Raw genomic sequence first — 23,960 nt, forward strand, 5'->3', positions numbered from 1 at the left:
TCGTCAGTTCGAGAGTGATCTATTTCGCTCTCTTGCACGGCTGTGCGGCATCGAAAAATACAGCACCACTGCCTACAATCGAAAGTGTAACGGCCAGGTTGAGAGATTCCACCGCGATCTCAAAGCCTCTCTGATGTGTGTCCTCAAAGGTAACAAGCACTGGACAGAGGTTCTACCTACAGTCCTGTTGGGGTTACGTTCCAGCATCAAAGAAGACCTCCATGTATCAACCGCTGAGTTGGTATACGGCACAGCCCTACGCCTTCCTGGGGAACTCTTCCGGTACTCGGATGAGCGAGATGTCCTATCTCGATATGATTTTTTGCAGAGACTGAGAGACCATTTCTCCCGTGTGAGACCAGTACCAACCTCTCATCACAATTCGTCTAAGCCCTTCGTCTCGACAGACTTGCTAACTTCTCCATCAGTATTCGTCCGACAAGACTGTGTACGCAAACCTCTACAACAACCATACACCGGACCATTTGAAGTCATTTCAAGAACTGATAAGTATTTTATGTTGAACATTAATGGCAATCATAAAAATGTATCCATAGATTGCCTTAAGCCATGTTTTATGTTAAATAATTTATGTGAGACGTTCAAAAATCTGTATATTTCCAGGTCTGGCCGAAGAGTGCAATTTCGTATTGACCCTTCGAAATTAGCTATATGATTCGTAATTATGTATGGCATATATATTGCAATTTTTTTTTATTATTTGTATGATTTTTATTCAATTTTTCTTCTCTTAAATGTTTCGTCTTCGACTGGAGGGGGAGTGCTGTAGTGCGTTCTTATCTGTATAGATGGCGCACCCTCCTCACACTCCTGGTGATTGTGAAAAAAAGAAAAAAATGGCAGTTGAAATTGTACCACCGATTTGTATACACGTGTCATCCTTCTCGTTATGTTTCTTTCGTATATTAAATCGTTAAGTTTTCATTACGTTTTATCTTGTCACTACAAGCATCAGATCAGTATCAAGATAAACATACATAATTAAAAATTGTTTGAAAATATTGTAAATATGTACAGTGGCCTTGATAAGACTCCTTTTTGAACCCAAAATTTCCCCGCGACAACTTAAGGCTTTCTTTTCCCCCAAAATAAATGACAACGCTACATTTTGGATGATCCGAGAACTTCTGCAAGGTTGAAAATAAGACCAAATAACAAAATTTGAGAGATTCATTGTAAGGTTTTCGGCTAAAAATGAAATTGGTAAAATCAATTAAGACAAGATAATTAAGAAGTGGTCTGAGCAATGTCAGGCTCCCCTCTTTTTCCTGTTTCAGCATGAAGGCTAAAGAATAACTCACATGAAAGCCCATAGAGGGCGCCAACTTTTCATAAAGAAAGTAACTGAATTGCCCTACATCAAAGCCATGGCAATAATTGCAAATCTCGCTTGTAGGTGTCTACACTAGATGAAAGGGTTATGTAAGGCCACCACGGCCTTATCACGGATCACATACTTATCTAACAGCACAGGGTACGGAGTCCATCGTGGGACATGTTCCAGTAATTCCTATAAGTATAGGAACAATCATACCTAACATCGCAGTCGTTCATCCAAGAGCGAAACATGTGGAGACACAGGCCACCCCAGCAGACCAATGCGATTCGAGAGGTGTTTAACGCTAACGAAACTGCACTATTTTGGAAGAAAATGCTGCAGAGAACATTTATCACCCAAGAAGAAAAGCGAGCCCCTGGTTTTAAGGCAAGTTAAAGTAGACTTACTATGCTTTTTGTGGTAATGCATATGAGTACATGGTAAGGCCCGCTGTTATTTTCAAATCTGCGAATCCGTGAGCATTGAAGGGAAAGAATAAGTCAAAGCTTCTGTGTAATAAATATACTTAGCCATTTAAAAGGCTAAAACCTAAAGATGTTATTTTGCTATCATATAGTGGCAACGGTGCTTTTGTATACACAACACAACGTTTTGGTGTCTCCAGCAAGTAAGCTGTTTGTGCATTTTCACGCCAGTGCTTAGATTATGTATCTCCACATTTAAAGTAATAAATAATCAGTTATATTAATGTTAAATCAGTTCTGGAAACATTATTTATAAAATCCTGCACCATTTTGGATGAACAATAGAAAAGCTTGGACTACAAAAACACTTTTCCTTTATTGGTTTAAACAATGTTTTGTTCCAAAAGTCAGGAAGTAACTTGAGAGTGAAGACATGGCATTCAAAGTTCTTTTGATACTGAATAAAACTCTTGGACACCCAGATGTCAAGGAGTTCAAAGCTGATGGTGTGGAAGTTTGTTATATGTCTCCTAATACAACATCTATCATTCAGCCCCCCTTGATCAGGGGGGTAATGCAAGCATTCAAGACTCACTATACATGTCACTCAGTGAAGATGATTGCGCATGTAATAGAAGGTGGTGCAAATGCAGAAATATCTTGAAGGTATGGAAGAATTACACACTATTGCTAATACAGTTACTATCATCACTAGAACCATGTCAGCTCTTAAGAGAGAAACATTCAACTCGGGTTGGATTGACCTTTGGTCACAATGTGTGCTCCCGAACACAACCATTTTTACAGAGCCAACTGAAGACATTATAAAAGACATTGTCACGTTAGCGAAACAGGTAGGTGGAGAAGGGTTCAATGATATGGATATAGAAGAGAAGTCAAACAATTAATTAATAGAAATTCAGAGGCATTGACTGAGGAGGAATTAATGCAGCTGATTGCTCATGAAACAAGCTGTACCAGATGAAGGTCAAAATAAATAAGTAGAAGACAAGTTCACCATGAGTAATATAGCAGGAAGTTCGAATCAGCAATAGACTATTTTCATGATATAGATCCCTCTATGATACGTTCTTCACATGTAGAAAAATTGGTAGAGGAAGTCTTGTCAACATACTTGATGATATAAAGAAGAAATGGCAAACAGAAATCACAATATTCTTTCAGAAAACATCAACAATCAATCGCTGCATCCTCTTTTACATTCCCTTATACTTTTGCGATACCCTGCTCTTCTCATGATATTCAATAAACAAGATAACTGAAACTAGAGTTTTTTATTTGCAGATTTCCTATATTTCCCCCCACAAATACGAAAGGAGGGAGGGCGACGATAATTTAGTGATATTGGATGGTTTAGAATTATATATGAGCATGACAGTGTACGTGCTTTTGGTCAGGGAAGTTTTTGAATTTGGTCAGGGAAATAATCAAGCAGATTTTGCTGTGGGAACTCTGCCATAAAATTTCCCCCCCCAATCAACATGGCTTTAGAAGAGCCCTCTCAACTGGCCCTCTTTAACGACCTCTCGGGAGCCATAGATAAAATACTCCAAACTTATATCTTCCGTGATTTCTCTAAAGCTTACGATAAAGTTCCCAGTGACAAAATTCTCATTAAACTCTCTAATCTTGGGCTCAATGTACCATTACTTAATTGGGTAAAGGCTTTTCAGAGAGTTTGTCCATTTTAAAGATCATAACTCCCTATCAGCGTCCATAAAGTCTGGTACCCCTCAGGGATCTGTCCTCTCCCTGTTATTACTCTTGATTTATATTAATGATTTACCACATCATTCACCAACAGTCCAATCAAAAGTGCCTCCAACATAATGTGGCTTCTATTTCTGATTGGTGCTCACTATGGCAGATGCCCATCAATATTTCAAAAACAGTTTTCATGAGAGTTTCTCGTAAATTACTTTCTCTTGAATACTTTTGCTCAATCAATAATTTAACCTGTACCCCAAGTTTCTGAAATTAAATACCTTGGCATCATGATCTCAGCTGACCTACATTGGAATAAACATGTGGATTGCATCTCCCAGAACTGTCTCGCAAACTTTTCTTCCTCCACTGCAACTTCAAACATTACACTCAGGATATCAAACTGCTCTGCTATCAAACTCATCTCTTCCATATTCTCCTATGCCACTGAAATCTGGAACCCCTACACCTCATGTAGTATTGACAAACTGGAATCAACCCAAAATAAATCCACCCGTTTCATCCATGACTGCTGGTCACTTTTTTTTTTCTATGTTCGAACTTAAAAATAAAAATATCCTCCTCACCCACTCTTCATCTTATTTCTCGACTAACCTTGTTTTATAAGATTTTTCATGGTCATTTTAACTTTGATGCTTCTGGTATTCTAGCCAAACCATCCCATATTTCCAGAAGACTCGACCATCCCCTTAAAATAAAACCTATTTTTTATTCCACTGACTGCTTTAAATACAGTTTCTTTCCTCATATCATTGGTGAATGGAACAAACTCCCCAGTTCTATTGTCAACTACCCCAGTATCACTAGTTTTTTGCACAATATTGTACAATATGTCTTATTCAACTGTATTCTTTTGTATAGGTCTAGGGCCAACAATATTGTCTAAATAAATAAATTTGAAAATTCAACTTTGAATTTTTCATCTCAAAAAAGTGGAACGTACCTTTTTCTTTGGAATGATCTATATCCAGATTTTACTGTCTATAACAGGGGTTCTTGAACTGTGCTGTGGCAATCCTCATTGGGGCACAGCCGAGCGGCACCCCTGACAAAGGATTTTCGAAGAGAATCTTTGTTAAACTGCTCTGAGAAGCTGTGGATAAGTGTTGATTAGGAAAAGAGACGCAGTAGGTTGAAAATGTTTTAGGAACTCCTGGTTTAACGTGCATTTAATCCCATGTCCTAAAGCTCATTTTGAAATATATATTTTTTAAAATTTCTTCATGGACGAATAAAATTCTGAAATGGACTGGATTTGTCCATGTTCCTACGTATGTGCAACCATGTGTTAGTTAATATGGCAAATGAGTAATTTGGAAGTGGAAAATTGGAATATTCTCTTCAAACTCATAGAAGGCAAGTGAGAAAGAATAAACTGATGGGGGACCTGATAGTGTTAGAAGCATAGGCCTAAACTTGTATCTGGCCCATGGAGCCGATCAATATTTACCACCCTCTCCATAATACCCATAGAAGTATTAGGTTTTATTATTAAAATATAAAATTTATTACATAAAAAATATTGGTTGCCTCCCCCTAATATTTTTAGCCCTCCTAAGATTCCGTATAACTTTACGCCTATAGTTAAAAGTTGTGTTAAAGTTTCTGAAGAAGAGCAGAAAAGAAAGAAGTAATGGAGCAGTGTTTACCAATATGCATCAAATACTCCATCCCACTAGAAGCCAAGTTCGCCCTTCTTTCTCGATTGGCGCTTTTTTCTCTCTATGTGGTGTAATATTATGACCTTTTTATTATGTGTAGCTTACGTGTAATTATGTGTTAGCTTTGTCCACTATGTGGGCAAATTTATCCCCAGATTTATAAAGTATTAGCCAAATGAGATTTATTTGAAATTGTTTTTTAACCAAATCAACACTTTTTCGCCAACATGTAATTTGCTCTCCTTCACTGATAAGTGAAATCTTTTGAGGGAAGGTGCATACAGTGCATAGTGTTTACCGATTGTTTTTTTACCCTGTCTTTCAAATTAAATTGCATGTTTATTTTTAATTTTATTTTTAAAATCATTTATTATCATTTTATTTTTAACTCCCTATATTTTTCTGAAATTTTTTCTATGTACAAAATCTAGAAAAAGGGCTTTCTTTCTGCAGTATATCTTAGCGATTAAGTCCATATTTACTACAAAGATCTTCTATACTTTTAATCACGAACTTTACCACATATCAATAACATGCATACCATACCAGGTATTTTTTACTTCAATATCATTGAAGTTATGTAAAGAAAAAACGAAATTTAAATTTTGTGGGATTAAATCAATGATTTTTTTAAAAAAATCAGGTGATTTAAATTAAGCTGATTTAAGTGTGCATGCCTGGCTGCAACATGTATAAATATCGGTATGAAAAAATCACTTTATGAATAATCAATAGAAAAAAATCTGAAACCCACTAATCATATTAAATATATAAATTCATAAAATAATTACTTTGATTAAAAGTTTGACTGAATCATTGTTATTATTTTACTGTTTCAATCAGTTGCACCTTTGTCGAGAAGCTACCATTTTTACATCCTTCATTGAAGCTAATGAAACAATGCCTAAAGTCTCCTCGAAATGTCCTAAATTTCCTAAACCTTGGTGGAACCACCAATGTAATCTCACTGTTAAAGCATAGAAGAAAGCATGGTGTAGGTTATACAAATACAAATACAACGCCACAACAGGCAAAATGCCCAACGAGGTGGCTGATAAAAAGATGCCCATAAAAATATGGTTGTCATATGTTTCAAAAATACAGCAACCCAATTAAAAATGCAATTAACACAAATTACAAACGGCGGTAAAATGTTCCGGCGGTATCCTACCTATGACAAGTTGGCATTTTTAAAAGCAAAAGTGATAGCAAGGAGAACCAGGCGCTGGGCTCAACGTGAGTCCTGGCAAATTTATCAATCAATTTATCAACTTCATCCAAAATCATTTGGGACCAGATCCGAAAAATCAATCAGAAGTGCATTTATGGTTTGGCTGCCCTTTTTCCATTCTAGTCTAATTTTCTTTTCTAAAACTCTTTCCTTAAATTCATCACCCTGTGCTATAACCCGCTTATCTCCTCCCCCCCCCACTCCTACAAGTACACATATGACTCTAAGTAACTCATTTTGTCATTCACATGCTTGCACACTGTTCCAGTCACTCAGGTGTTTGACACTGTTTTGGTCACTGGTTACTTGCACTCTCTCTATGCTGTCTTAATGCATGCCCCCACCGGCAGGGATCTCAAGCGCAAGGAAGGTGGGGGGGGGGGGGGGCTCATGAGAATGATATCTGGTTAAAATTTTCGACAAAGTAAACACGTCTTGACAGGTAGGGGGCCTCAGAAAAATCACTTTGCCCGACAGCCCAGGATATGTCTAAAACGGTTGCCTCTAAGCCACTCTCTGAACTAGTCTTCCCTCTGTAGGTCAGTCGTTTGAGCATTAACGTGCTTACTCTCGTGCTTGCGAACTTTCTAGGTTACTCACTGACCTAGTCACTCGCTGTCTGGGCAGAAGTGGATTTATTGCGAGTTTCACCGCTCTTCTCCCATTCTATTTTATTGGCCCCTCTGAACTTGCTCTCCTGGGCTATAGGCCACTAAGCTCCCCCTGTAAATATGACAGTCTTCAGTAGCAGACATGTGGCTTTAAAATCTGAGTGTTGCAGAAGGGAAAAAAAAAGCAAAAAAACGCAGATCGAGTTGAGTATTTCTGGAACTAAATAGAGGTATGAATTATTAGTACAGTAGCCTCTTGCTGATCTGGCACATATCACATCAGGGTACGCTGGGTTACCGAAATCACAGCAATTACTGCAAATTGATTGAAAAAGCCCATTTAAATAATATAAACTTCTGCTCATAGACATGCACAGTGATGTTTTCCTCTTCTATGCTCGAAAAACACCGGATTATTGGAGGAATTATTGAGAGTATCTCTACAGGGTGATTCAGAAAAGATGGGGAAAAAAGAGGTGATAATACAATACCAATACAAACAATTGTCATCAAAGAATGCATTATATCTATATATATAAAATTGATTTTCTGTGTGTGTGTATGTTCTCTATACAAATCTACAATTTTAGATCGATCGTCGCCAAATTTTGCATATATGGACCCGACTTGAACGATAGGCTACTTTAAAATTTCGTCAGCCCAGGGCAAATGCCCCAAACGGGCAAAAAACTGTCCGGCAACAATGGTTTTTGGGCCTCAACAATCACTTTCCGAACGTTTACTTTGGTTACCGTGGTTCCCTAGCAATGCGTTTCAGACGTGTATATGCCTTTACAACGGTTTGTCACTTCTTTAATCCTGTTAGTATATGTATAATAGTTTATGCCTTTATAATGGTTTGCCACATTTTCAATATACTCTCAGTAATGAGACTTTTTGAATAGACGTCATAATCATCATCAGCATCGCTTTGAGAGTCAGGAAAAGGGTGATCCTCATAGAAATCAGTGCTAAAATTGTCGATTTTACTGTAGAAATGCGGAAATTAGTGCTATTTTCCACCCCATCAATAATTTTAAAAATTGTATTGAATTCTCGATTTTTGAAATATTCAGTTCGCTTAGAGATATACGAAGCCCAGGAGATTAAATACGAAGTAATTAGCCTGACCTACTTTTGAGTTGGATATTCGAGCAATATCATTGATTTCATTTATATCTTCTCAAGTATGAAAACTAATGTCTCCATATTGTCTCTTTTGATATTTATTTGCATAAATTCATGTAGGATATTTTAAAATTAGTTATGAGCCCGTGAAAAGTGTATCGAAAAAATTCCACAGCTTTAACTAAGGATTTTTGGAAGCTGGAACAGACACATGGATAACTTGTGTTCCTAGTTCAGGGGGGGGGGGGCGTCGAAATACCTAGCGCCCCTTAAAAAAAGAAAAATATATATTCATTTCTACGTTTCTGTGTAAATCTAGATTTGTTTATTTCATGAATCGCGCAGGTCGCCATATTGGTTAACTTGGACACGGTTTGTATGTCCCCCAAGAAAAAGAGAGGGAGATATCACGTGATCCAAAAAAGCCTCATTGAAGAAAACCCGGGCAGCGCCGGGTATTATAGCTAGTATTTATATAAAATTGATTTTCTGTCTGTGTGTATGTTCTCTATACAAATCTACAATTTTAGATCGATCGTCGTCAAATTTTGCATATATACCAAATGGGACCCGACTTAAACGATAGGCTACTTTAAAATTTCGTCAGAGCAGGGCCAATGCCCCAAATGGGCAAAAAACTGTCGGGCAACAATGGTTTTTGGGCCTCAACAATCACTTTCCGAATGTTTACATTGGTTACCGTGGTTCCCTAGCAATGCGTTTCAGACGTGTTTATGCCTTTACAATGGCTTGCCACTTCAACGCTGTCAATATATGTATAATATTTATGCCTTCACAATGGTTTGCCACATTTTCAATTCTCCTAGTAATGAGGTTTTTTGAATGACTTCATAATCATTATCAGCATCGCTTTGAGGGTCAGGAAAAGGGTGATCCTCATAGAAATCAGTGTTAAAATTGCCGATTTTACTGTAGAAATGCGGAAATTTAGTGGGGTTATCCGCCACATCAATAATTGAAAAAAATGTATTGAATTCTCAATTTTTGAAATATTGAGTTCGCTTAGACATACGAAGCCCAGAAAATTTAATACGAAGTGATTAGACGGACCTACTTTTCAGTTGGATATTCATGCAATAACATTGATTTCAACTTTTTATTTACATCTTCTCAAGCATGAAAATTAATGTTTCAATATTCAACTGCATCAATTCATATAGTTTATAGGTTGTTTTAAAATTAATTATGGGCCCATAAAGTGCATCGAAGAAATTCCACAGCTTTAACTAAGCCTTTTTGGAAGCTTAAACAGGCAGATGGATAACTTGAAAGTTCAAAAAGGGAGGGGGGAAGGAATCGAACTAACTACCTAGCGCCCTTTAAAAAAAGAAAAAAAAATTTTCATTACTACGTTTCTTTTAATCTAGATTTGTTTATTTCATGAGTCGCGCGGGAAGTTGCCATATTGGTTAACTTGGACACAGTTTGATGTGTCTCAAAGAAAGAGGGAGATATCACGTGATCCAAAAAGCCTCATTGAAGAAAACCCGGGTAATATAGCTAGTCTATATATATATAAAATTGGCTGATATCCGGCGACGTTGCCCGCCCTGTAAAAAATTTACATATATATAGCTTAATTATTTTTTAATCAAAATATTTCTGCATTAAGTAAGGAAAAATCACTTTCATTTTTTAATTAATTTTAATTATTTTAATTTTATTATTATTAATATTAATAATATAATTTTAATTAAAAACTTCAGGCAATCGCTTGTGGAGACGCAATATTTTTGTTTGTCCATCTGGTGTGTAGATGTACAAATTTTTGGGATTTCCAACACGCGAACAGGCGACGAAACGCTGTCCGTGAGAAATTCAGGGCTCAAGTAGGTTGATACCTGTCACTGCTAACGACTGGCCTCGCGCTTTGTTGATTGCCATGGCAAAAGCTAAATGAATCGGGAACTGTAATCGCTTGAAAGTGAATGGCATTTCTTCAGTGATAACTGGGATACGTTGAATGAAGACGTCTTCTCCTTTGGCACATCCAGTTAGAATCGTTGCTTCGATGATTTAAGTGTGGAATTTCTTCACGCAGAGTCTGTTGCCATTGCAGAGTATCGGTGTCTCCAAATTTCTTAAAAGCATTATAGGTGCTCCGACTTTGAGGGTCAAGTTGTGTGGTGGCTGATATCCGGAATATCCAAAGAGTTCAGAAATTCTGCAGGATACAGAACTGTCTGCGCTGTGTCTGTGACAGTGTCAACCGATTTGTAAGATGTGGAGTCTCCCGGAATAATTTTTGGGATTTTTTTTATCTTGTTCATACTGTCATTTTTCGATGCCAGAATCGCTTTCTTACAAAGCCACTCATGGTTTCGGTGATTTTGTTGAATGTTTGGGAAGACTTTGTCTATTAGGGAACGTTATCAGTCCAGTGCTTGAGTCTACGGGAATTCTTCCACTGCCAAGTATGATCAACTGATGTGAAAATGATAGCAGTGCTGAGTCATTTTGCAGTTAAACTCGCATGTTGGTGGATAATGATAATTTTTTAGCTTCGTGCCAGAGTGGTGATGATTTGAGGCGAGCATTGAGTTCATCAGCTGGCGTTGAACATTTTTATTCTTGGTTTTGTCGTCGTAGTTGTTGTTCTCTGTTGTTAGTGACGTCATACGTCTAGCTTGTGCAGCGAATATTATTCAAACGCCTTTTAAGCATTTTTTAAATTGAAACTATATCTCTACGATGGGCGATTGATGAGATAAAGGCCGCATTATCACTTACAGGACACCCTGTATATAGGCAAGCAAAAATATCTGGCGCTTCCCGGGTTTTTTTCAGTTACTGGGAGGATTGGAAAAGTGACAAATCATTATAAAGGAATAAACTGTTATACTGGCAGCATTAAAGATGTGACTAACCATTGTAAAGGCATATACAGGTCTGAAACGCATTGTTGGAAACCACGGTAATCAAAGTAAACGTTCGGAAAGTGATTGTTGAGGCTCAAAAATCATTGTTGCCTCAAAACTATTGTTGCCCGACAGTTTTTCGCCCATTTCGGGCATTTGGCCAGCTGTGACGAACTTTTAAAGTAGCCTACGGTTCAATCCCAGACCTGTTTGGTATTTATGCAAAATCTGGCGACGATCGGTCTAAAACTGTAGATTTGTATAAAGAACATACATACATACTTTCACATTTATATATGACTGGCTGATACCCGGCGACGTTGCCCGCCCCATAAAAAATTTATATATGTATAGCTTATTAATTATTTCTTAATCAAAAAAATTTCTGCATCAAGTAAGAAAAAATTACTTTTATTTTTTAATATTTTAATTAAAATCTTCAGGCAATCGCTTGTGGATACACAATATTTTTTGTTTTTCCATCTGGTGTGTAGATGTACAAATTTTTGGGATTACCAACACGCGAACAGGCGACGTAAAGCTGTCCGTGTGAAAATCAGGGCTCAAGTAGGTTGATACCTGCCACTACTAACAACTGGCCTTGCGCCTTGTTGATTGTCATGGCAAAAGTTGAACGAATCGGGAACTGTAATCGCTTGAAAGTGAATGGAATTTCTTCAGTGATAATTGGGATACGTGGAATAAAGATGTCTTCTCCTTTGGCACATCCAATTAGAATCGTTGCTTCAATGATGTAATTGTGCAATTTCTTCACTCAGAATTTGGTGCAATTGCAGAGTCTCGGTGTCTGTAAATTTCTTAAAAGCATTATAGGTGCTCCAACTTTGAGAATCAAGTTGTGTGGTGGCACACCCAAAATATCCAAAGAGTTCAGAAATTCTGCAGGATACAGAACTGCGCTGAGTCTGTGATAGTGTCAACCGATTTGTAAGATGTGGAATCTCTGGAATAATTTTTAGGATTTTATCGTTGATCTTGTTCACACTTGTGTCATTTTTCGGTGCGAGAATCGCTATCTCACAAAGCCACACATGGTTTGGGTGATTTTGTTGAATGTTTGGGAAGACTTTGCAAGTTCTTGAACTGAGTTTAGTTTCCCAAATGGATTTTGCCAGTTGTTAATAAGTCCAGCGCTTCGGTCTACGGGAATTCTTCTATTGTCAAGTTTGATCAACTGATGTGAAAATGATAGTAGTGCCGAATCATTTTGCAGTGGAACTCGCATGTTGGTAGATAATGATAATTTTTTAACTTCGTGCCAGAGCATTGAGTTCATCGGCTGGCGTTGAACATTTTTATTCTGAGTTTTGTCGTCGTAGTTGTTGTTCTCTGTTGTTAGTGACGTCATGCGTCCAGCTTGTGCAGCGAATATTATTCAAACGCCTTTTACGCATTTTTTAAATTGAAACTATACCTCTACGATGGGCGGTTGATGAGATAAAGGCCGCATTATCACTTACAGGACACCCTGTATATAGGCTAGCAGAAATACCCGGCGCTTTCTTCGATTACTGGGAGGATTGGAAAAGTGACAAACCGTTATAAAGGAATAAACTGTTAAAAATAACAGAATTAAAGGTGTGAAAAACCATTGTAAAGGCACATATACACGTCTGAAACGCATTGTTGGAAACCACGGTAACCAAAGTAAACGTTCCGAAAGTAATTGTTGAGGCCCCAATACCATTGTTGACCGACAGTTTTTCGGGCATTTGCCCAGCTCAGACGAAGTTTTAAAGTAGCCTACGGTTCAATGCCGGACTTGTTTGGTATATATGCAAAATCTGGCGACGATCGGTCTAAAACTGTAGATTTGTATAAAGAGCATACATACTTTCACATTTATATATAAGACTAGCTGATACCCGGCGACGTTGCCCGCCCCGTAGAAAATGTACATACGTATAGCTTATTAATTATTTCTTAATCAAAAAAATTTCTGCATCAAGTAAGAGAAAAATTACTTTTTATGTTTAAATATTTTAATTAAAATCTTCAGGCAATCGCTTGTGGATACACAATATCTTTGGTTTTTCCATCTGGTGTGTAGATGTACAAATTTTTGCTATTACCAACACGCGAACAGGTGACGAAAAGCTGTCCATGTGAAAAACAGGGCTCAAGTGGGTTGATACCTGCCACTGCTGACGACTGGCCTTGCGCTTTGTTGATGGTCATGGCAAAAGCTAAACGAATCGGGAACTGTAATCGCTTGAAAGTGAATGGCAATTCTTCGGTGATAATTGGGATACGTGGAATGGAGACTTCTTTTTTCACATCCAGTTAGAATCGTTGCTTCAATGATGCAATTGTGCAATTTCTTCACGCAGAGTCTGTTGCCATTGCAGAGTCTCGGTGTCCCCAAATTTCTTCAAAGCATTATAGGTGCTCCGACTTTGAGGGTCAAGTTGTATGGTGACATACCCGGAATATCAAAAGAGTTCAGAAATTCTGCAGGATGCAGAACTGTCTGCGCTGTGTCTGTGACAGTGTCAATCGATTTGTAAGATGTGGAGTCTCCCGGAATAATTTTTAGGATTTTTCCGTTGATCTTGTTCACACTGTCATTTTTCGGTGCCAGAATCACTCTCAGAAAGCCACTCAGGGCAACATTTTGTTGAATTTTTGGGAAGACTTTGTCTGCAAGTTCTTGAACTGAGTTTAACAACTGGCAAAATCCATTTGGGAACGTAATCGGTCCAGTGGTTGGGTCTACTGATGTGAAAATGATAGCAGTGCTGAGTCATTTTGCAGTTGAACTCGCATGTTGGTGGATAATGATAATTTTTTAACTTCGTGCCAGAGTGCTCATGATTTGAGGCAAGCATTGAGTTCATCAGCTGGCGTTGAACATTTTTATTCTTGGTTTTGTCGTCGTAGTTGTTGTTCTCTGTTGTTAGTGACGTCATACGTCCAGCTTGTGCAGCGAATATTATTCAAACGTCTTTTAAGCATTTTTAAATTGAAACTATACCTATACGATGGGCGGTTGATGAGATAAAGGCCGCATTAGCACTTACAGGACACCCTGTATACAGGCAAGCAAAAATACCCGGCGCTTCCCGGGTTTTCTTCAATTACTGGGAGGATTGGAAAAGTGACAAACCGTTATAAAAGAATAAACTGTTATAATAACAGAATTAAAGGTGTGACAAACCATTGTAAAGGCATATACATACACGTCTGAAACGCATTGTTGGAAACTACGGTAACCAAAGTAAACGTTCCGAAAGTAATTGTTGAGTCCCCAAAACCATTGTTGCCCGACAGTTTTTCGCCCATTTCGGGCATTTGCCCAGCTCTGACGAACTTTTAAAGTAGCCTACGGTTCAATCCCGGACCTGTTTGGTGTATATGCAAAATCTGGCGACGATCGGTCTAAAACTGTAGATTTGTATAAAGAGCATACATACATACATACTTTCACATTTATATATAAGACTAGCTGATACCCGGCGACGTTGCCCGCCCCGTAAAAAATTTATGTATGTATAACTTATTAATTATTTCTTAATCAAAAAAATTTCTGCATCAAGTAAGAAAAAATTACTTTTATTTTTAAATATTATAATTAAAAACTTCAGGCAATCACTTGTGGATAATACACGATATGTTTTGTTTTTCCATCTGGTGTGTAGATGTACAAATTTTTGGGATTTCCAACACGCGAACAGGCGGCGAAAAGCTGTCCGTGAGAAATTCAGGGCTCAAGTAGGTTGATACCTGTCAACTGATGTAAAAATGATAGCAGTGCTGAGTAATTTTGCAGTTGAACTCGCATATTTTTGGATTATAATAATTTTTTAACTTCGTGCCAGAGTGTTGATGATTTGAGGCAAGCATTGAGTTGATCAACTGGTGTTGAACATTTTTATTCCCAGTTTTGTCGTCGAAATTGTTGTACTCTGTTGTTAGCGACGTCCAAATATTATTCAAACGTCTTTAAAGCATTTTTTAAATTGAAACTATAACTTTACGATGGGCGGTTGATGAAATAAAGGCCGCATTAGCACTTACAGGATACCCTGTATATAGGCTAGCAGAAATACCTGGCGCTCTTCCAGGGTTTTCTTCAATTACTGGTAGGATTGGAAAAGTGACAAACCATTATAAAGGAATAAACTGTTACAATAACAGAATTAAAGGTGTGACAAACCATTGCAAAGGCATATATTCACGTCTGAAACGCATTGTTGGAAACCACGGTAACCAAAGTAAACCTTCTTAAAGTAATTGTTGAGGCCCCAAAACTATTGTTGCCCGACAGTTTTTCGCCCATTTCGGGCATTTGCCCAGCTCTGACGAACTTTTAAAGTAGCCTACGGTTCAATCCCGGACCTGTTTGGTATATGTGCAAAATCTGGCGACGATCGGCCTAAAACTGTAGATTTGTATAAAGAGCATACATACATACTTTCACATTTATATATAAGACTAGCTGATACCCGGCGACGTTGCTCGCCCCGTAAAAAATTTATATATGTATAGCTTATTAATTATTTCTTACTCAAAAATCTAATTAAAATCTTCAGGCAATCGCTTGTGGATACACAATATTTTTGTTTGTCCATCTGGTGTGTAGATGTACAAATTTTTGCTATTACCAACACGCGAACAGGTGACGAAAAGGTGTCCGTGTGAAAAAGAGGGCTCAAGTAAGTTGATACCTGCCACTGCTAACGACTGGCCTTGCGCTTTGTTGATTGTCATGGCAAAAGCTAAATGAATCGGGAACTGTGATCGCTTGAAAGTGAATGGCATTTCTTCGGTGATAATTGGGATACGTGGAACGAAGACGTCTTCTCTCCTTTGGCACATCCAGTTAGAATCGTCGCTTCAATGATGCAATTGTGCAGTTTCTTCACGCAGAGTCTGGTGCCATTGCAGAGTCTCGGTGTGTCCAAATTTCTTAAAAGCATTATAGGTGCTCCGACTTTGAGGGTCAAATTGTGTGGTGGCACACCCGGAATATCCAAAGGAGTTCAGAAATTCTGCAGGATATAGAACTAAATGTCTGTGCCGTGTCTGTGACAGTGTCAACCGATTTGTAAGATGTGGAGTCTCCTGGAATAATTTTTAGGATTTTTTCGTTGATCTTGTTCACGCTGTCATTTTTCGGTGCCAGAATCGCTCTCAGAAAGCCACTCATGGTTTTGGTCATTTTGTTGAATTTTTGGGAAGACTTTGTCTGCAAGTTCTTGAACTGAGTTTAACAACTGGCAAAATCCATTTGGGAACGTAATCGGTCCAGTGCTTGGGTCTACTGGTTGGTCAACTGATGTGAAAATGATAGCAGTGTTGAGTCATTTTGCAGTTGAACTCGCATGTTGGTGGATAATGATAATTTTTTAACTTCGTGCCAGAGTGCTGATGATTTGAGGCAAGAATTGAGTTCATCAGCTGGCGTTGAACATTTTTATTCTGAGTTTTGTCGTCGTAGTTGTTGTTCTCTGTTGTTAGCGACGTCATACGTCCAGCTTGTGCAGCGAATATTATTCAAACGCCTTTTACGCATTTTTTAAATTGAAACTATACCTATACGATGGGCGGTTGATGAGATAAAGGCCGCATTATCACTTACAGGATTACAGAACAACCTGTATATAGGCTAGCAGAAATACCCGGCGCTTCCCGGGTTTTCTGCAATTAAATTGGAAAAGTGACAAACCGTTATAAAAGAATAAACTGTTATAATAACAGAATTAAAGGTGTGACAAACCATTGTAAAGGCATATATTCACGTCTGAAACGCATTGTTGGAAACCACGGTAACAAAAGTAAACGTTCCGAGAAAGTAATTGTTGAGGCCCCAATACCATTGTTGCCCGACAGTTTTTTGCCCATTTCGGGCATTTGCCCAGCTCTGACGAAGTTTTAAAGCAGCCTACGGCTCAATCCCGGACCTGTTTGGTATATATGCAAAATCTGGCGACAATCGGTCTAAAACTGTAGATTTGTATAAAGAGCATACATACATACATACATACTTTCACATTTATATATAAGATTGATTTTCTGTGTGTCTGTGTGTGTTCTCTATAAAAATCTACAATTTTAGATTGATCGTTGTCAAATTATGCATATATACCAAATGGGGCCCGACTTAAACGATAGGCTACTTTAAAGTTTCGTCAGAGCAGGGCAAATGCCTCAAATGGGCAAAAAAAACTGTCGCGCAACAATGGTTTTTTGGGCCTCAACAATCACTTTCCGAACGTTTACTTTGGTTACTGTGGTTCCCTAGCAATTCGTTTCACACGTGTATATGCCTTTACAATGGTTTGTCATTTCTTCAAAGCTGTCAGTATATGTATAATATTTATGCCTTTATAATGGTTTGCCATATTTTCAATACTCCTAGTAATGAGGTTTTTTGAATGACGTCGTAATCATCATCAGCATCCAGGAAAAGGGTGATTCTCATAGAAATCAGTGTTAAAATTGCCGATTTTACTGTATAAATGCGCAAATTTAGTGGGCTTTTTCGACACATCAATAATTTTAAAAATTGTATTTAATTCTCGATTTTTGAAATATTGAGTTCGCTTAGAGATATATACGAAGCCCAGAAAGTTAAATATAAAGTAATTAGCCGGACCGACCTACTTTCGAGTTGGACATTCACGCAATAACATTGATTTCAACTTTTTAGGGATATAGTTTAGGTTGTTTTAAAATTAATTATGGGCCCGTAAAAAGTACATTGAAAAAATTCCACAGCTTTAATTAAGCATTTTTTGAAGCAGAAACAGGCAGAGATAGAAGATAACTTGAAGTTCAAAGGGGGCAATCGAAATACTTAGCACACCCTTTAAAAAAAGTAAAATATATATATGACATGAATGTCGCTCTCCATTTGTTAATACAAGATATACAGTTGACTGGATGTTGTGAAGATATTTATTATTTTAGATGTTAATTTTTTTTTTTTTTTTTTTTTTTTAAGGAAGGAAAAAACTCATCTCTGCCTCTACCGGGAGTAGAGGAACCCGGTAGTAGCTGATTGGTTTCACCGTCCATTGCACGGTTCCGTTCGGCATATATATACGCTCTAGCGAAGGAAAATCTCTATCTCCTCTGTAGCTTAGTGGTCAGAGCACTCGTCCGGCAATCGAGGGACCCGGGTTCGACTCCCGGTAGAGGCAGAGATGAGTTTTTTCCTTCCTTAAAAAATTAACATCTAAAATAATAAATATCTTCACAACATCCAGTCAACTGTATATCTTGTATAAAATATATATATATATATATTTTTACGTTTCTTTAAATCTAGATTTGTTTCTTTCATGAGTCGCGCAGGAAGTCGCCATATTGGTGAACTTAGATACGGTTTGCATGTCCCTCAAAGAAAGAGGGAGATATCACGTGATCCAAAAAAGCCTCATTGAAGAAAACCCGGGCAATGCCGGGTATTATAGCTAGTCTAACATAAAACTTGAACGCGTTAGCGCGTTTCAAAACGGCAGCTCCGCAAACGTTGAAACAGCATTCTTGTTAAAATTTATCGCGAGAAAAACACCATGCATGCAAATGTAACCTGGGGAAAAAGAAACCGTATGCAAATTTCACACGTCACAGTGAATAAAAGGTGCGGGCGCCAGCCTCGTGAAGTTATTACAGCGTACAACCGTTCTAACAGTTGTAACGTATGGGATGTGTGTACTACCACCTCTTAAAAATTTTCTCATCTTTTAATCATTCGTACATTCGTGCTGCCTCTGTGATAATTCTGTTTGCAGCTCCGTAAATGAAATGCATCTGCTTTTTTCAGTATTACTAAAGTGCGCCATTATCCCGCACGTTACAACTATTAGAACTGTTTCACACTGGAATAACTTCACAGGGCTAGCGTCCGCGCCTTTTATTCGCTGATGAAGATTTTTCATATGGTTTCTTCTTCCCCAGGTTACATTTGCATGCATGACGTTCTTTTTATCCCGATAAATTTCAACAGGAATGCCATTTTAACGTTTGCGAAGCGGCCGTTTCGAAATTCGCTAGCTCGTTTGCGTAGACCCATGCATTCTTTGATGACAATTGTTTGTATTTGTGTGTACTATCACAAGTTTTCCCTTCTTTTCTGAATCACCTTGTATACGCAATAGTATAGGATGCTTTATTTGAAGACAAAGAATATGAGTTTCCGACCCAAAAAAAATAAATCCGGTGTACAAAGCTAGAAATTTTTAATGAATTTTCTTGATTTTATCATCTTGTTAGAAAATTACAAGCGGTAAATGGAGTTAAAAGGTATTATTTGTGAATACAGACATGTCATTAATGTGCAAAAGCTTAGTGCTTTTACTGTAGTGTTTCTTTCCATTTGAGGAGATACAAGTTTGGTGTGTTATACAATTTTCTTTGAATTTCTAAAATCATTCACAGAAAGACATTGTCTAGAACGTGTGATTGATTGAAAGAAGAATGCTTAACGTTCCCTAAACAAATCGCTAAGCCTTCAAAGCGTATACGTAAATACCAAAAGTTGGTGAATTGAGCGGAGGTCGGCTTTGAACGCTTGAGTTTCCAGCAGTGGTTCTCAACCTTTTCATTGCATACGCCAAGCATAGATCAAAGGTAGATTAAACAAGGCACTGAACAGAATCCACTGAGGACCCATCTGGGGGAGTTGCTGCAAGCAATTTTTTGAATAAGTGTGTTGCTTATTGAAAAATATATAATTTTTAATTTTATAAATTTTAATTTAGTTTTAAACTACTTTCAATTTTTAATTATTTTAAATTTAAAAATTATGATTATTTTAATTTTTAATGATTTTTTTTTAAACAATATTAATTTTTATGTTTTAAGCATGTTCGGCGTCTGCGGACACTAGGTTGGGCCTCTCTGATCGAAACCTTCACTGTAAAAAATCACTCCCCAAAACATCACTCTGAATCCGCGCCTGCCTTGGCATAATATGCAGAAAGTATGTTTCCTTGATACATTGGGCTGAAAAAAAGTCGTCTACTCTGGTTCAATTCAACTGAAAATTTAATTTCAATTTGTTATTGGGAAAAAAAAGTAGTTGACTCTCGTTGTACCAAATATGAAGAAAAATTTCTATAAATTAATGAAATATGTATTATATTTCAGGTATGACACAAGATGCTGCACAAGAAGCTTATGTTAACAAAGCAAACAACTTGGTTGAAATCTATGGTGTTTGATGCAGCTTTTTTTTTTTGTTAACAATTTTTTTGTATAAAATAGTTTCTTTTTCAATTGTGTGTGTGTGAATGAATTTCATATGATTCAGTGGGCTCAAGTCAAAAAATTATTTGTATGCCTTAGAGAAGCGGATTACATTGCTTAGTTAAATATACTAAAATTTCTTTATATCAGTGGTTCCAAAACTTTGCAGAAGATTTTAACTACGGAACACTAATTTTCTTCCAGGACAAATAGGACCCTGATATGCACTTCTGTGCCAGGTTATGGTAAATGGAGAATTTTTTGATTAGATGGGTGTCACTAGTGGAGTCTGGCAAGGAAATGTTCATGCGTTCAATTGCAAGGGGAGAGAAATGTTCATTCGTTCAATTCTTTTCCGTAAATTTGATCAGGGTATTGAAGTGATTGTTAGCAAATCAACAGAAGGCGAAGCTAATGGGGGTAGTGAAGGATGAAAGGGAGATTGTCTACTTTTTCGAATTTGAATGATTGCAGCCAGGGCCGGTCTTCGACCTAGTGGCACCCGGTGCAAAAACAGTCAGTGCCCCCCCAGGCGCGAATCTAGAGTGATGTGTCAGGGAAGGCATTTTTTGCTAGTCATTACTGTCCCGTAAAATACGGGACAGATTCATTCTACCATATTATCAGACTTGGTGTGGTGATCGTTCCCATCCCCCCACACCTCTTCGTTGGATATTAAGGGACGAAGAAGTCGGAAAAACTTCTAGAATGGGATTACTATTTAATTTGTAAACAAGCATAGAAACCCAACTTGTTTGATTTAATTGAGATTTAAAAACATTAAAAAAGCAAGAAAAAGTCACATTTATGCCCTATACTCAATCACAAAGGATCTATCTTTTTCATACTTATTTTAATTGAATTTTGTGGTAAAATACGTAGATAGAGTGCACACATCACGTACGGACTGAGATTATAATAAAAGTGGTTAAAGTAATATTTCCGTATGTGAGATTTCTTTCATATTTATAAAACTCACGTGAACTTCATTTGAAATTATCCCTTTCAGACCCAGTACAAAGAAACAGAAGGGCAGGCAAACACCAGCTAAAGCATCGGGCCTTGCAATTTGGGCGGTCCAACCAGCCGAATGGGGGAAGGCGCTTGTAGCTCCCCCCTTTTTCTGAGCATAACCATTTCAAGGAGACTCCAAGAAAAGACTGCTCCCGAGAAAGAACGCTACGGATCTGGGGAAGGGGCAGGGCAGTCTTAAGAGCATCATGGGCCCCCGGGCCAAATGGTTTTCTGAGACCCTACCTAGTAAATTCTAGAAAATTTTAACTAGATCTCATTTTCGTGACGGCCCCCTCTACTCTTGAGGTTTCAGGGCCGCTCTCAGCTGGAGTGTTAAGTCGACATTGGAAAGGGATTTTTTTTTTCTCTGTAGATTTTTTTTTTTAACCTCAGGGATTTTAATTTCAACGATAATGCATAATTCTTAAGTTTTTATAATTTTCAATTTTCATTGTATTTTTGATCATTTTCAATGATTTTACCAATTTTAGCATTTCTTTATAATTTTTAATGCTTTCTTTTATTTCTTTTTTTTAAAGTATACTAACTATTTTACTGAATAAACTCACTGTAATACTTGTAGTTAATATGATTTCTCTTCCACTATATTGATGATATGCCTTCTTTTCACCTTATTTGTATCTGTCCTAAGCGACAATCTTGGATGATAAACCCATCGAATGGTTAAGATTGTGTCGTAATATAGAACTTCAAAATTCATGAAGTTGAGAGTGAACGCCCAAATGTTGTTGACTTAATCGTCTTTTTTCAATAGCTTTGTACGGGGGAATTAAATTTTTTACCAGGCGTATACGTTTCAATTGAATTTAAAGTGGTAAAATTTGTCCTAATCAAAGTATAACCAAAGCCTCCTAGAAGTATCTAGGAGGCTTTGGTATAACCCCCCAGCATTAACGGTCATATGGGTGAGAATCACTGTGTATTTAATGATATAGGTGTTTCGTAATTGCTATGGTGTTCAGCGATTCGAGATGTGAGTTATCAAGCCTCGGTGTCATTTAGAGGCCTTTCACACGGAGCGGATGCGGGTCCGGAAGAAATTTTAACAATTGGAATATACTGAGCCTTTCAGACGAGCCGAATGTTCATGCGGGTCCGGACGTCGTCCGCATGTGTCAAAACCTAAGGGCCCTTTCACACGGAGCGGATGCGGGTCCGGAAGAAGTTTTAACAATTGGAATATACTGCGCCTTTCAGACGAGCCGAAAAATCTCCGCACCTAGGAAATGTTCATGCGGGTCCGGACGTCGTCCGCATGTGTCAAAACCTAAGTGCGGGCTCCGCATCCGCACATAGAAGTTTTGACAATAGGTTTATTCGGGGCTATTCAGACGATGCGGATGCGGAGCGAATTCGTCCGCATCTTTGGGTACTTTTTGAAGGTGATTTTTCACGGAATTTTTTTTAATTATTTGCCATAATGATAAAATGACCATCATAAAACACCATATGATGGTCCCTGCTCATTAATATAATGTACCTACATACGTCCATCCCTTTGTTTCGTTCTGAGATTGAGATATAGCAACTTTAACTGCCTTTTGTCCATACTTTACAATTTTATACAATAAAACCTGCCAACAACGGCCACTGACGGGACCAAAATTATAAGCCGTTCAGTTCATTACGAATATTTAATTGACTACATACTTTAATAACTTTAAAATTTAATTTAAAAAATTTAATTTTTTTCTTTTTAAATTTTTAAAATTATTTAAAAATATGAATATCTGAAATATTATTTTAAATATTTGTTATTTTTTTAAATTTTTAATCTGTTAATTTTTTTAAACTTTAAAAAAAATACTTTTATTAAACAACGTTATCCCCGTACGACGTTCACTCAGGGCCAGATTAAGTCGTTTGAAGACCCTAGCACTTGAATATTTTTGGTGGTTCCCCCGATACCTACAAGTATATTTTACTCAATATTCAGTCTATAAACTTAAAAAATGAAATTTTATATTTCAGAAATGACTAATCTAAGGATGGGATTTCACTATAAAAGGTTTATGAAAGTTATTTTATAAAACTTGAAAAAAGCAACTAATAAATTTATTGGTTGCATTTGCTCTAATGCAACCGATAAATTTATTAGTTGCTTTTTTTTAAATAATTGTTATAAAATTTTTATAGTGTAATCCGGCCGGGATTATACTATAAAGTTTTATAAAAGAACTTTTATGAAAGTTGAAAAATTCAACCAAAGGCGCATCGGTTGCATTCCAGAAAATGCAACCGGTGCACACACGCACACACATTTTGCATTCAAAAAATTCAACCAATAAGATAATATTGGTTGAATTTTTCACGTTTTATCAAAGAGCTTTTACAAAACTTTTATAGTGTAATCCCGGCCTAAGGCTGGTATTACACTATAAAACTTGAAAAATGTAATCAATAAACACATCTGTTACATTCGAGCGAACTTAACTGATCGGCCTATCGGTTGCATTTTTCAAGTTTTATAAACTAACTTTTATAAAACTTTTATACTGTAATCCCGGCCTAAGACAGAATTGTGATGTGAATATTTCTAAGCACAGACATTTTGAACGTCCCCACCCCTCCCCTTTTTTTCTACTTGCAAATTCTTTGATATCTCCTGAATTTTTTTTTTAGGAACATATTAGTTTCGGATGTTTTTGGATTGGATTTTTCGAACATTGGATGTTTTTGGAATTTTTCT

The 23,960-nt window shown here is 37.3% G+C and overlaps 1 protein-coding gene across 1 annotated transcript in view; it reads left to right on the forward strand.

The window, feature by feature from the left end:
- The window catches only part of Acbp1 (Acyl-CoA binding protein 1), a 46,543-nt gene extending 26,277 nt beyond the window's left edge, over window positions 1-20,266 (forward strand). The window contains exon 4 of the mRNA XM_089231760.1: window positions 20,138-20,266. Within this exon, the coding sequence (XP_089087886.1) occupies window positions 20,138-20,211 (74 nt within the window). The 3' untranslated portion in view covers window positions 20,212-20,266. The remainder of the gene's footprint in view (window positions 1-20,137) is intronic.
- The last annotated feature ends 3,694 nt before the right edge of the window (window positions 20,267-23,960 follow it).

Source organism: Pholcus phalangioides, unplaced genomic scaffold, assembly GCF_987345545.1.
Source record: "Pholcus phalangioides strain wild (caught in Gottingen) unplaced genomic scaffold, Ppha-v1.0 ptg000004l_1, whole genome shotgun sequence".
Taxonomy (NCBI): Eukaryota; Metazoa; Arthropoda; class Arachnida; order Araneae; family Pholcidae; genus Pholcus; species Pholcus phalangioides.